Source organism: Haliotis asinina, chromosome 2 (genome assembly GCF_037392515.1).
Source record: "Haliotis asinina isolate JCU_RB_2024 chromosome 2, JCU_Hal_asi_v2, whole genome shotgun sequence".
NCBI classification, from domain to species: Eukaryota; Metazoa; Mollusca; class Gastropoda; order Lepetellida; family Haliotidae; genus Haliotis; species Haliotis asinina.
The window spans coordinates 61,257,015-61,271,664 of NC_090281.1; the positions used below are offsets into that span (position 1 = coordinate 61,257,015).

The 14,650-nt window shown below is 37.6% G+C and overlaps 1 protein-coding gene across 3 annotated transcripts; it reads right to left on the bottom strand.

Annotated features, from left to right (window-relative positions):
• Positions 1 to 51: 51 nt before the first annotated feature.
• LOC137274069 (thyrotroph embryonic factor-like) lies at positions 52 to 14,389 on the bottom strand. 3 transcript variants are annotated; one of them, XM_067807052.1, is made up of 5 exons: positions 14,213 to 14,389; positions 8,568 to 8,954; positions 7,567 to 7,686; positions 6,540 to 6,622; positions 52 to 5,137 (listed from the first exon to the last, which is right to left on the bottom strand). In XM_067807052.1, exons 1-5 carry the CDS (start codon positions 14,298 to 14,300, stop codon positions 4,904 to 4,906), a joined length of 912 nt encoding a protein of 303 aa, XP_067663153.1. In that variant the 5' UTR covers positions 14,301 to 14,389; the 3' UTR covers positions 52 to 4,903. The 3 variants fall into 3 exon arrangements, with proteins under 3 accessions (XP_067663153.1, XP_067663155.1, XP_067663154.1); XM_067807054.1 differs by lacking the exon at positions 7,567 to 7,686 and adding an exon at positions 7,421 to 7,525 and having other exon boundaries at positions 14,213 to 14,380; XM_067807053.1 differs by having other exon boundaries at positions 1,951 to 5,137; positions 8,568 to 8,951; positions 14,213 to 14,367.
• Between the last annotated feature and the right edge of the window lie 261 nt (positions 14,390 to 14,650).

Genomic DNA, 14,650 nt, shown 5'->3' on the forward strand with positions numbered 1-14,650 from the left:
GTATTTTGTTGTTTCCCAATTAATCAATGAATACAAAGTACATACTACAAATGACACATGAGTACACAGTGTTTATTGACAACATATCAATATATACACAAATCAATGAAAAAAATGTGAGCAACTCTTAAAGAATATTTCCATAAATTGAAAGGTCAATAAAACATGTTGAAGGGAACTCTTAATTCTGTAATTATATATTTTGATATTTCTTTCCTTTATTCTTTACATTTTCTCAGTGATGGCCTTTCAAAAATACCTAAACATTTACAACCATTCAAGTTAGCTATCTTTCCCAAATTATATTGCTTTAGTATCAAGTACATATGCTTAGAACATTATGCTTAAAAGACTACATACCTAAAGAGAGTTGACAACATTATTTCAATACAGACACAAATCCAAATGATCAGAGTGACCGATAGCATACTGCAATAGACTGATACAGTAGATAAATTAGGTAGGTTTGGAAATCAGGTTCTGTAGTGCAAACAGACCGTAGATAATAACTGACCCAGACCAAATTTAGACAAACTTTGATCAATCAGTAATTTTGTTCAATGCATTTCATCTAACTCTATACACCTAGTTCCCTCGTTTCTCCCAGTGGAGGTGTAACGTACAGTGTTGTTGGATATCCCAGTGATACGTGTGTGATACAATATTCCAACATAACAGTTTTATTATGCAAGTCCATATTCTTTCCCATTTACTAGGTGAATCACAGCCATGCACTGGTTTTAAAATTTTCAGTTAGCGAAATGGGAATTTGTGTGTGGTGGAGAAACATGTTTTTAGATGAAATAAACTAGGAAAATGAAAGAAAATAATTACAAATAAAATTATGACTCTTAATTGTATCTTACGTATGGTATGGATTACAACGGTTCTAAATCCAGCTTATACAAGACTGTACTTCCGTAACGTTACACAACTAGAGTGGAGATAAAACCAAAGTACAACAACTACAATACAACAGGAACACACTAAGGTGTAGAATGCTGTGTCATGAATGATAAACATTTGTGAATGATAAGGTCTCTTTATCATCACAACTGAGTATTATGCCTGAATGACCAAGCAGAGTGCAAGTTCCTTGTGATGTCTTCGGAAATGTTCTGAAGACAGAAATCTTATCGCAAATAGATTAATCCCAAATTGTTCAATTTGGAGTTGATGACTTGGGATTAATCCCAAATTGTTCAATTTGGAGTTGATGCCAAGTCATTAACTGAATGAAATATATCTTATGTCATTAACTGTCACCCTCAAATACTAACTGACCACAAGCGTACCACATGTACATCGAGTTAAACAAATATTTCACAAAATAACACTAAAACTAATGATATGTCTACAAGGCTCTTATATTAGTTGGTTTACAAAATATTGGTCGGACATTCAAAGTTGTGAAAAAAAAAATACATGAACTCCTGATTTGCCTTCCATAAAGAGATATAGAATGGAATTTATTTCTTGATGAGAGTTTACACATCATACACTTTCCTCCCAAATGCAATTAAATATCAAGAGATTTTTTTCATTTTTCATTACTGTTACACAGCCAAAGAATGTTAGTTTTTTTAATTGTGTTTACACATTTTCTTAATTATTTGGAGTTTTTATGGCAAATAGTCTGTAAACCAGCTAAGAAGATATATACAGCCAAAGAGAAAAATAATATGTTGAGGACAAAGGACTGCATTTCCATGAAACAGTGTATGTACCAGCAAACTCATAATCTACGTAGTATACAACACAAGCAAGATAAACATAACAATTAGCAAGGGGGTAAGGAACATCCTTGTGGGAGTCAATACCTCTCGTAATGCCCGCCTGACCAAACAACACCCTTTGTCAACCTGGAGAGGCTACTCATTCCTTATATGACTTCGAAACAAGAAAATTAATGACTACCACAAACACAAAACCAACACAATGACAACTGTATACCATTTATATTTTAATTCACTTCCTAAAAGTTACCCAAGATCTTTTATGGTTAAATCTTCTGTAATCTTTTCCAAACTACATTTCGGGGTCATTCCAAATCCCTTCATAAGGTGAAATGATTACAGACGATTTTTCTATAAAAGATCTTGGCCATAAATAAATGCCATTAAAACACGTCAAAAAGTCAATAAACAATTTAACTGACATTTATTTAAATCAAATCATCTGAATTATTTTTACAATGGAGAAAAATAATATCTATATTTTTTAAACATAAAAATGAATGCACGCCATTTATTTGTCTCTTAACTTGTCTTAACCAGCAAGAACAAGAAACAGCATAGTTAATAACACCTAACTAAAAAAGTTTTTGTTCCCCTCGAGTGTGTTAATGGGTGAGAATGGTTATTTCAGGTTACTTGTACAGATGAAACTTTTTTATTTTGAAAACACTCATGTGCTCATGTTTACCTGATGGCCACAGACTCTCTCAAACATTTTATTTAACATTTAACCGTAAATAGATAATATTTACATCATAATAAAAACAACCCATTCATGAATTACAAATATAATTTCAACAAATCTAGAAGGGAAAATGTTTTAATTAAGACCCAACCAATACACAGCCATGTGTTTATGGAGTCAAAACCACAAAATATTATGTGCATAATCAGTAAATCCTTCTACAGGATTCATGCTAAGTGGGCACACAAGTTTATGCTTTAAAATTCATTAATTAAACACAATCTAAATAAATTTGTATAAATTGTCATTGAAATAATTTGGGACACTGCATATCTAATCTCTGCCATAGATATCTGTAGACAACACTAGATTCAGCACTACACTACACCTCAAGACCATATATCCACCAATCAATAACTGGTTGTTAGTTTCTGAATTCCTTTTTGGTTTATGGCCAAATGCATCCATTACTGCCTGATCACTGAATAAAAGCCAGAAAAAAACACATAAATTACATGAATTTCTTCAATTACTGAATCGACAGTACAAACCAATAGGTTCCATGAAATGTATTCTTTCAGTTAGGTTGAAATCTGAGTTAAGTCATTGTGAGTAGCTGAAATACACATCCAAATGCAATGTAGTTCTATGGCTAAATACAACTGGCAATAAGTGACACATTATTGGCAGTACATGCATATTCATATTTGAAAATCGGCAATCAACTACAAAAATACTCATAGATCACAGAATATTCACCTTTAACTTTTTCAAGATAACAATTCTGTCACATAACAGTTGGTGCTGATTTTCACACAACGAATCCTTTAATCTTCCATTGATGAGGTTACAACAATCACCACTTATCTGATTGTGTGCACTAAATCCTATATTGCCATGAATACATGCAACTGCTGGTAATTTTCGTCATTTTCTTAACCAACACATAAAGTGATGGCCTTGTTTGATGAAACATACCAATAAGAGACCAGGTTATATCTGGTAAAGACAAAGTCTTTTATATTCTGTAGCCATGTGGTATCTCCTCCACACATTGCTTCTATGGTAGGGTTCACAAAAAGTCGGTGTGTGGAGTCCATATCAAAAGTACATTCCACAACCTTGAGTTATGGAGGTGACAAGACTTCATGAATGAGTTATGCATAGCATTATAAAATTATGGCTGTAATAGACCCATATTCGCCATGTGTACTCTCAGCAATGGAGACACAGTGTCATACTGTATTAGTTCAGTGGCAACATGGTACACATTAAAATAAACTATGAATACAAATTGCACAAAAGATATGGACCTTCAGTTACCATGGTTACCTTGAACAGGTTTTCAGTTTTATCATGGCATCAGCCAAAGAATTTTGCTGTTATTTAATTTTCTACCATGATCGTTTTGATGAAACCATCCATAAATCAAGCCTTTTTTCTTGTGTATAATATTCAACCTCCTTGGTCTTGGAAGAAATTATTTATTTTGTTCACAGTGAAGTCATATATTTAATCATTGTTCCAGGTGAACACATATTCAATAACAACAGAGACAATGATAAGCATGATAAGACACAAGGACATCAAATTTCAGTTGCATTATGCCAGGATTTAACTTAATGTAATGATAAGACCACTGGAACGTGGGACGGTCTGACCCATTATTAGCAGATTTGAGGCTTTTGGTCTGTATCTTTTTATCATAATATCACTTAGTTATACTACAACAAACATTTCAACTATGTTATACCATGTGACCAAGGATGGCAACTAAAAAATCTTTTCCACTGAAAACTCAACATTGTGTCATCAAATGGGGAGTTCAGACAACACACAGAATTGATCGATCTGAAATAAAGTCCTTTACGAGTCAAGGTAGTGCTTTTATAGTGTGCAAAAAACTACTGGCGATGTGATCATGGTTGTTTTTATATAAAAATATCTTGAATGAAATTAATACAATATATTAAGTACAGATAAATACTTTTCAAACTGAGGCAGTGGTGTGACAGAACTATATTGAATACTTCAGTTCCAATTTGACATAAAAAGCACTAACTCATGTTTTGGTTGGGAAATGTCCATAAAAATCATGCCATGTGTACTATTCACACACCAGCTACAGCTTTGTCTCTTTCTAACACAAGCTCTAGACACAAGGAAAAACAGAATAAAATATGGACTACAAGGTAAATGTTGAACTGTAGTGGCTATACTTAATGCAACATGTACCCTTGGAATGATGCACTTGAGAGGCCAAGAAACAAACAACAAGACAAGGCACAACGTGTAACAACTACTCATCTGAAACTGTGTAGAACTAGCTCAACAGGTGAGGTAAAACACTGATGATCAACAGTCTCACGACATCCTCCTCATCACAGCATCATACAGTGGACACATCCACAACCAATCACTCCTCCTTCCAATCAACACTTTACAATCTTCACGGAGACTGATCAGCTTCCTTTCATCATACTTATGATTTTCCAGTCTCATACTTGGCCAATGAGTGCTTCAATTGTGAGTTTTCTTTTCTCATTTTTTCAAGTTCGGTACGAAGAACTGAGTTTTCCTTCTCCAAGAATGCCGCTCTCATGGCTATCTGGTTCTCCTTGATGCGCCTGGCGTCCCGGGACCGCTTAGCTGCCACATTGTTCTTCTTCCTCCGACACCAGTACTTGTCATCCTTACTGTCATCAGGGACAAAAATCTGGAAATTGTCATGAGTAACATTAAAACAAAATAATGAAGAGATAAAAATGGGTGAAATATCTGAAATAATAAAGTAAGCAACACCTGAAACGTTGTGTTTAGGTCATCTGATCATGTTGACTAAGGACCAATCATATGCTCCAAAATGCTTTCAGGTGACCTAATGAATCGCACAACGCAACTGCAAGATCACAAATTCCAACAACTTGGTTACACAATGAATGAATTGGATCAAACAATACACAAAGTAGATCAAGCAAGTGTTAGCCACTAATCTGGCAATGTTCCCTGCCACTAAAGAAGACTGAAATATTCACTTCTCTTTGGCAATGTTCCCTGCCACTAAAGAAGACTGAAATATTCACTTCTCTTTGGCAATGTTCCCTGCCACTAAAGAAGACTGAAATATTCACTTCTCTTTGGCAATGTTCCCTGCCACTAAAGAAGACTGAAATATTCACTTCTCTTTGGCAATGTTCCCTGCCACTAAAGAAGACTGAAATATTCACTTCTCTTTGGCAATGTTCCCTGCCACTAAAGAAGACTGAAATATTCACTTCTCTCTATTTTTTGGTCACACACAAAATGGCTGAAATGACAGATTTCTGCATAATCACCCTATGTAGGTCGTTGACAAAACCGAAGACATTCGGTGCAATGTTTTACAAGACATCATATTTCCATAAATTTGAAAAGTGGTCAGAGATGTGGTGACCTTGTAAATAAGGTCAAGGTTACCAAAATCAACTCATGTCTGTGTAATCCCCAAATTTAGGCTGTCACCAAATTTGAAGACGTTGGGCACAACAGTTCATGAGACATTGCAGTAACAATAATGTACATACATACATACATACATACAGACGCTGCTGAATACTTAGTGCCCCATTCCGAATTGCAGCAGGGGAGAACAATGAACATCTAGATCAGATAATCAACCCGCAAAGGAGACACAATCAACCAACTGGCGCATACAGTCAACTTATTGGGCTTAAATATCAATAACCTACTGCTTGACAAGTATCAGATGAGCCAGCACAGTAAACGTGTTTGTGACAAGCAGGCTACAGGAAGATTGGTGAAACAAGTGCAATACATGCTGACCGTGGCAGGATTCAATACCGCTACTGTTTACTACGTGTCTCGTAGAGCGATTCAGTTCACAAAAGCACCATAATGACACGATTCACACGAGGAAATTGAACTTTCCAATATTTAGACAACCTGTTTCCCTTGTGTTTCAAAAGGAACGTTCTGGAGGGCGTTCCCATATATGGAAATTGGGGTCATTTGTCAGCTTGTGGCTCATCTAATACAGTCAAGCAGTAAATCACACAATCAAAGAACTTGTACACTCAATTTGCCATTTAATGGTCACTGATTGAAAAGACTGGGTTTACCTTTCTTGATTTCTTTATCATTGGCTGAGGTTTCAACTCCTCCTCTGAAAATGACCGCTTACGTGGATCGAAGTTTTCTTGACCTGACACAAAAAAAAAACAGAAGTACCATGAATCACATGATCTGTTATATTGATATTCAAACACAAGTGAGGGCATGATGCGGTCTTTAATGACCCATTAATGACTAATGCACAGTTGAAAAACAGCAGGCATGCAGCAACTGTCCAGGTCTGGACTAAATCAGTTTAATAGTGCAAGCCTACTGAGTTAATACATTCTCACGTCTTAAAATGTGTTTCGAATGAGTTCACATTTCATGATGTGGGTTCTAAAGTCACAAGTTCTCTTGCCATGATATCAGTTCTCACGCAATGATACATTCTCTTGTCACATCAGTTCTAATGTCATATCAGTTCTCATGTCATAATATATTCTCAAGTCATCAGTTTTCATGTCATCATATTAGTTCTCTTGTTAAGATATCAGTTCTCATGCCATGATGAGTTTTCCAGTTCCAACATAATGGTATCAGATCTCACATCACATCAGTTCTCTTGTCATGACATCAGTTCTCATGTAATGATACCAGTTCTCATGTCATGACATAAGCCCTCATAGCATGATACCAGTTGTCATCTCATGATATCAGTTCTCCTGTCATGATATCAGTTTTCATGTCATGATATCAGTACTCTTGTCATATCAGTTCTCTTGTCATGATATCAGTTCTCTTGTCACAATGTACAAAACCTATTATTCCTTCTGGGCGTTCCGAAGTCTCTGACCTGCTGACTACATATTGTCCATGTCTTACCACAGAAACAAAGATCTCATAATCAAAAGCAGAAAGCAACCATGATAAAATGCATCTGTTTTACCTTCAACATTAACGAGACTCAAATCATCTTGAGACACAGTAAAGTCAATAGATTTAGGACTGGCAGCTGGGCTTCCTACAGGACTGTAAGATGTTGAAGAGGTCACTACAAAGTAGGAAAACATTGGTCAGAAATAACATACACACCTGGTATGCTCACCAAAGCCAAATCAGTAGGTGAAAGCTCAAAGTCTACATTAGGCTGACACTCACTGGACTGGGGCGATTCAGGGGACTTGGACTCACCAAGCTTACTTTCTGCTAGAGCTGAAAAGGATGCAATATACATCTTAGTGGCTACAGATTATTAGGAACCCACTAAGTCTAAGACTTCTTACAAGGTGAGCGGTTTAACTCCACCTTGAACTGTATTCCAGTTGCACTACTGTCTACAAGCTTACTGTGGGAGGTAAGCCCGAAATTGAAACATCACGTAGGGACTGTTCATAATGTATGGTGGGGGTGGTGAGTGTGGAGTGGGAGAGGTGGTGTATGAAGATGATAATGATGTGTATAGAGAAGTATGTATAATGTGAATGATTTACCCCTACCCCACCCCTATATTTGTGTACAAGTCTCAACCCCCAGCAAGTGATGTACAAAATCAGTGACCACCACCACCACTCCCTCTCATAATTCTTAAGAATTAATTTCAAATGTTTTTACGTACAAAAATGCCACCAACCATGTACATGTACATCATCATCAACCCCCTCCATAAATTATGAACGGCCCCTTCAAACTCTTTCACCACAAGCCTACTCCAACCTCTTGATTGAAATAAACACAAATCTTTATACATTTATATTTTAGGGAATCCTCTACAACTGCTGACACTGACATCAGGCCCCAAATATGCCAGTCACAGTAAAAGTTGCCAAAAGGAATTTAATATTCCCAGTGTTTGAGAATTTATGAAACTAGGAACATGTACAAATTTTGATTTGCCAGGCAAAAGCACTTGGTTATGAATCCAAGATAAATCCCACTATTTACAGTTAAGACTCCATTTGCATAATTTCAAGATACTGCAGGAAATTCCAGTTAGGGTAAGTCCCCACCAAGATATGCTGGCCGTACTGGGTCTTAGATGGTCACTCCTTTATCTCAGCCTACTCACTGATGATACTGTTACATACGACAGATACCTGGAGGTGATGCTGGGACACTGTCGTACGAGGCAACAGGGGTCACAGGCTGTGGGGGTGACTGTGGGGGTGATGAAAGTGGAGACGGTTGCGGCGATGGCTGAATCTGACTCGGAGGCGATACAAAGGGCAAAGGTGATGCTTTGGGGCTCCGCGAGCCATTGCTGGATGGGCTCTTGGATGCATCAGGGCTGTTCAGATCAGTGCCATTCAAGACATTGTCCAGATTGATCGGGATGCCGTTCTCGGAAAGGAACTCATCCAGATCCATGTACTCCAGGTTGAAGTCTGTACTGTCGTAGGTCTTGTCCCATAAGTTTGGGCCAAGGAAGGCTGACCCTGAATCATACATGCCATCTTTGCCAGCTTTCTTGTCCTTCTCTGCTGCTGAAACAGTCAAAATGTCACTTGTCATGGGCATGAACATTTTTGATGCAACAGAGCCCTGGGCCTAGATTTTCGAAACTCTCTTTTCGCTAAGATTGTGGTAAGTGCCATACATTAACTTACGACTATCTTAGCGCTAACAGAGCTTTAAAAATCTAGGCCTTGGTTCAGAAAGCTATGGTACTATGACTGGCGGAAGTCTATGTTACACTAACTTACAGCATACTTGGCATTGGAAGTATAGCGGTCATTCAAGACAATGTTAAAAAAAAATGCCACAAAGGACCACAAATTCTAGTCTGTTACAGACATTGCTTGATGTAAGCATTTTAACCAAAAATGCAAAGTAGTGACCAAAGTGAGTGAGTATGGTTTCACGCCACTTTTAGTAGTATTCTGGCAATGTGATGACAGGGCACCCCACAACTCGGTTGACATTCAAGTATCCTTCAACCACTAGGTTACACCATCACCAAAAAATACTTAGTATGGAACCAAGGCAGAAAACTAAAACATGTTCCTTATATCCGTAGTTTATTACATAAACATACTCTACAGCCGTATGGTACTTGGTAGCTTGATAGGTAGGTACCCAAAGCATTCTTCTTCCATTTAACAAGAAAACTAAGTTGTTTAGAACCAGTGTTTAGTCAGCATCCTTGTTACTTGTTTGTTTTATCCTTTCAAACAACAAACTTTAAAGGACTACAGACTGAAGTGTGAAGTTAATGTTTGTTATTCGTTTCTTCTTTGCCAAAAGTTTCAGCAATATTCAGCTGAAATACTCCAAATCTGGACCCGAAACTCCAGTGATTCACACCAGGATGATTAATTCACACAGCTTGGATATAATGACATGCAATCTGCTAAGTCACCCAGTCTGACCAACACATTTACTTAGCTGTTTATATTCTTAGATAGCAGCCGTTGGCATGTAGTGGTACGGTATCATGTGGGCTTTATCTGTCACAATCAGTAAGCACCATTGACAACATTCATCAGGTTCATCAGTGGGTCAGTAAACAGTAAATAATTCTGATGGGGTCATTGCCTCTTATACTACAGATTTATTACCCATATGGGAAAGATGACACTGAGCAGAATTTTTTTCTGTAAGTCCCAAGGGAGGTTACACCTTTTGTTGAACACTAAATGGCTCCTTCAGAAAATAAATGATTTCATTGATTAAAAACAATATGCTGGAACTACTTCATTCATTAGACGCTGGACTGGTATTTTGGAAGATGCTATTTAATGAACATGCTGTACAAAGAAGATGTAACCCTAAAAAATCTCTATGTGCTTCATTCATCTTTTCAATTCATTCAATGTTTACTCATCGAACATTTTTGTACATGAGAAGAGGAATATGATAAATAACATTCAGTTTTGTTTATTGTTAACCCCTCCTAACAAAATGCTCACACACAAATTTGATTAAATACAGTTTTGTTTACAATCATTAATACACACTTCAAGCACTGAAGTAGAGAAAAAAACATATGTTTTGAGATTTAAGAAACCAAACACATAAGTTAATTGAGAAAAGAACATGTTTCTAAGGGACTGATTAGTCTCCAGGAACACACCTGTTTAAGATGGCAATAATGCAATAAAAGTCTTGTAAATGAAGCCACATGATGCACAGGGATATGGGGATTCCCCAAATTGTGGATTTCCGTAGCGTGAAACAGCTGTTATCATTTTAGCAGGTTTTTCACATCAAAAACTTATATGAGTTATAAAACAATGACCAACTCCTGATGTGAAATGGCAGATTATCTTTCCCTTATTACACCAGGGAGCCTATATAGAGAGGGGAGGTGAAACTCCTCGAAAAACTGCTGAACGCATGTCTCGCTTTGTCACGTGACCGGTCGAGACAATATGGCGGCAGCTTAGTATTTAAGATTGAGCTCGGTTCATTTTCAACAGCTGATTACATTCGCTGAGTTTTGTGACAACTCGGAACCTACACTTAGAAGGTAAGTCACCTGTTCTGTTACTTCAGTTCTAGTCACATATTTGTAATTAGTGTCAGTATAAGGAAACATGTTTGTAGTAAAGTTTCAAATCGGTAGGGTGTTTTTGAGGTGTTGAAAAATGTGTCATCTCGCGGTTCTGTTCTGATCCGCCATTGAAATAGTGTAACTTTGAGTGTTTCTAGTTATTGCTCCAAAACCTCTTTCACATGCACCTTAAATATTTATGAGGGGAATATACTATGACCCGAAAGGTGTTTGCAGGTAATATTTATAATTTGATAATCTAAACATATTGTTAGGATGTATTTGAGGTGTGTGAAAAACGTGTCATCTCGCTGATCTGTTCTGATCCGCCATTGAAATACTACACAGCATTTTTGAGTGTTTCTAGTTATTGCTCAAAAAACTTCTTTCACACACACCTTTAATTTCTGTTAGGGAAACGTTCCATCTGGTGAGAGGTGTTTGGAAGTAATAGTGATGATTTTATGAATTAAAAAATAATTGGTAGAGTGTATACATTCACAAGTATTTCATGTGTGTGAAAAATATGACATATCGTTGATCTGATCTGATCACTCATTTCTACAAGCCAATGTTTGAATGTGTTCAGTCATCCTAAAATTCATTTCTTTCAAATACACCTCTAAGTATTGAGGGGAATATTCTATCTGGTGAAAGTGTGAGGTATGACATATCTGATCTGTTCTAATCTGCCATGGATGCCTTTGATGCTTGAATGTTTTAGTTCTGAAACTATTGTTGATATTTGACAAAACTGCAAAGGACTTTTTAACGCTTTGTGATGGTTTTAAACTTTCTGTTTTTTTAGGTGGGAGTGACTGTCAGTTGACATTCTGTCAGTATCCATGCAATTGCGCACATGCAGGAAGACATCTGGTCATCTTCATTAACTGCCCTCTTAAAAAAAACAATTTCGACTTTGCAACGACCGTCCATTTGTCCATTATAGACTGAGTGTCTGTAAGAATGAGAGTGACTGAATCTACAACTCATTAACATGTGCTTAACTTTCCAAACTGTATTCCTGAAGGAAAAAGAAATAAAAATGTGTTCCTCCCTCGTCACATTTTTTCTATCAAAAATTAAAAATCAAAGTCTTACTCGTCACTTTTGAAAAGAATGTGCCTGAGAAACATATTTTTATGCAGCCTAAGCATTCCACACAAACAGAAAACCACTGAAACATAATGATACATTTTAATTGTGTAACAGATCATTTCAAATACATATAATAACAGTGTTTGCAGTTCTTTGGTTTGCCATTTGGCCATCAGGGCTTGCTGCCACTTGCAGTCTTTAAAGTCTGCATACCCATTTTGTTGAAATCAAACCAATAAAAACAAAATAGTCTTCATTGTAGAGAGTTTCACAGTCCCTACAAAATCCATTAGTGAAGTGTATGGAGCACAGAGAAGTTTACATTAGTTATAGACTGCTGACATTCCTATGCGGCACTGAATATATAATACTGTGAAGTGAAACTGGAAGTTATCCTAACATGAAGGATCAGGGATAATTCCTGAACATTAATACAAATTATGGGCAAGATGCTAGTTGAAAAGAAATGAGATCTAATTGACAGAAGACCACAAGGGCCTGCAGATAACTGAAACTGTTGGCCTGATTAACAACCGACGCTGGGCCTCTGGGCTGGCGATCGTTTCGAACGCTGTATCAAAATTGTCACATAAACAGAGAGTCTTTGAACAAGGCAATGTGTAAGCACATTCTCAAGTCCTCTCATCAATCCACACATGCATCATTCGGCGACAGGAAGTGTAACCAGCTTGTTGTGACAACATTCAGGGGAGCCTACTCCAATTTACCGAGTATTACTCCGGGAGATGCCGATAGTTTCCGACAATAAACTGGTTGAAATACAGTTAAGCGCAGCCGATTTGCGCTGAGAACAAACCATGTCCACGTGTGCAGTGGAGCATGACGAGGCACACGTTAATTAGTAGAAATGGTAAGGAAAGCAAGTGAGTGACCAATCCCTGTTATAGAGTATCCCTGATTACACTAACCATGTAAACACTCACCAAGGCATGAGAACTACATCATGATTAATATTACTTGGGTGAGATAATCCAGTGTCATCCCCTGTCAGGAGTTTGTTATTATCTATGTATACCCCAGGTATGTTGTCTATACAGAAATATACCATAAACATATCCAGTGAAATGTTGTCCTAAAGATGAGTCCACATTTCTCGACCCACAATGAAACTAATGCAGTTGTTCCCATTGCCCTAATTAAGAGCACCGCTCTGAATGATGAAATATTTGTCACTCTATGTCCTCATTTCTTCCTCAACACAACTGAATGCACCTCATACAGCAGTATTGACAGTTCCGACTGGGAAAACATGCCATAGAGCCTTAGAGGTCATAGGGAATAAATGCAAAATCAACAGATTTAAAGAAATGAGAACATTAGTGGGTTGTAGAAAACCCATGATGTGTCACTGCCATTTTCACAGCATAATACATCCAAAACTACCCAAGTGCCTAGGTAAACAAGGTAGATACACTTTAATTTGTTGTCCGACTCAGCAACTGAGAAAAGAATGTGTTTGAACACTGATCTTGATGACATTGTTTTGATTACAGATATTGGTAGTTGTACAGATCTTTAACATGTTTTACATCCCTGTTTCTTTTTGAACAAATGATCTCCATATCTAACGTGAATTGACAAAAAAGACAATACAAACATTACTTTCATCAAAGGTAAACAATTTTGTTTGGGCATGGTCAATATCTCCGCTCAAGTCAATATATGGGTCGTGGAGGCTACCCCACAAGACAACAGTATCACTGTTAGTAATAGAGAAAAATAATAGTGCCGTTGTTCACGGGAGGACCTACAGTGACCTCTCTCCTTGAGAATTCGCTGTTTGAGGCATTTGATACCGGAAAATACCACTTAGAGTACATGTGCACTGACATGACCTATATCCGCCTTAGAGTCACGTTGGCAGAAGTGTGAATGTCAACAACTAAACAAAATTGCGAATTCATACCCGGATCCGAAGAGTAGGCATTACTTGAAGTGGTAGTAAGTTGCGTAGTAATGTGAACCGCTTTGAATGCTGAAACTGACACGCATCGAAGAACATCGATCTATGGAAATATATCATTTATACACCTCTGTCATAACACACGAGTGAAGGGGCAGGGAGATATAAACCAGGTCGGCCTTGAAGACACACGTACACACGCACACGAAAAGGCAGTAAATACTCACTGTTTGCTACTGGTGGGCTTTGAAGCTCGGGGTTTTCTAGCAGTGCCTTGAGGGTCAACCCGCTATTAAACACTCCGTAATTTGCCATTTTGCCAGTTTTCTGTCTCCGCGAGCGTATCCTTCCACCCTCAACAGTATGTACGTTTTCTTACCACTATACGTTCAACCAATCAGAATCCCAAACTAAGGTCATGTGACCTTGTGCACGATTGGCGGAAAATGACGACAGCTTCAGGCTGCAAGCACGTTTTTGCCCATGTGAGCCCGGGGTTTCGACCCCCACGAGCGACCTTGGACCAGTCTGGTTAAAGAAATGACCGTTGTACAGCTATAGGTGGTCAATAACCCGCGGAGTGGATTGCTTTATCTGCCTGTGACGCTCGTCTACTCGGTTGAGACATTACACAAGCATGCCGAATAGGTCTATGTTTTTTAATA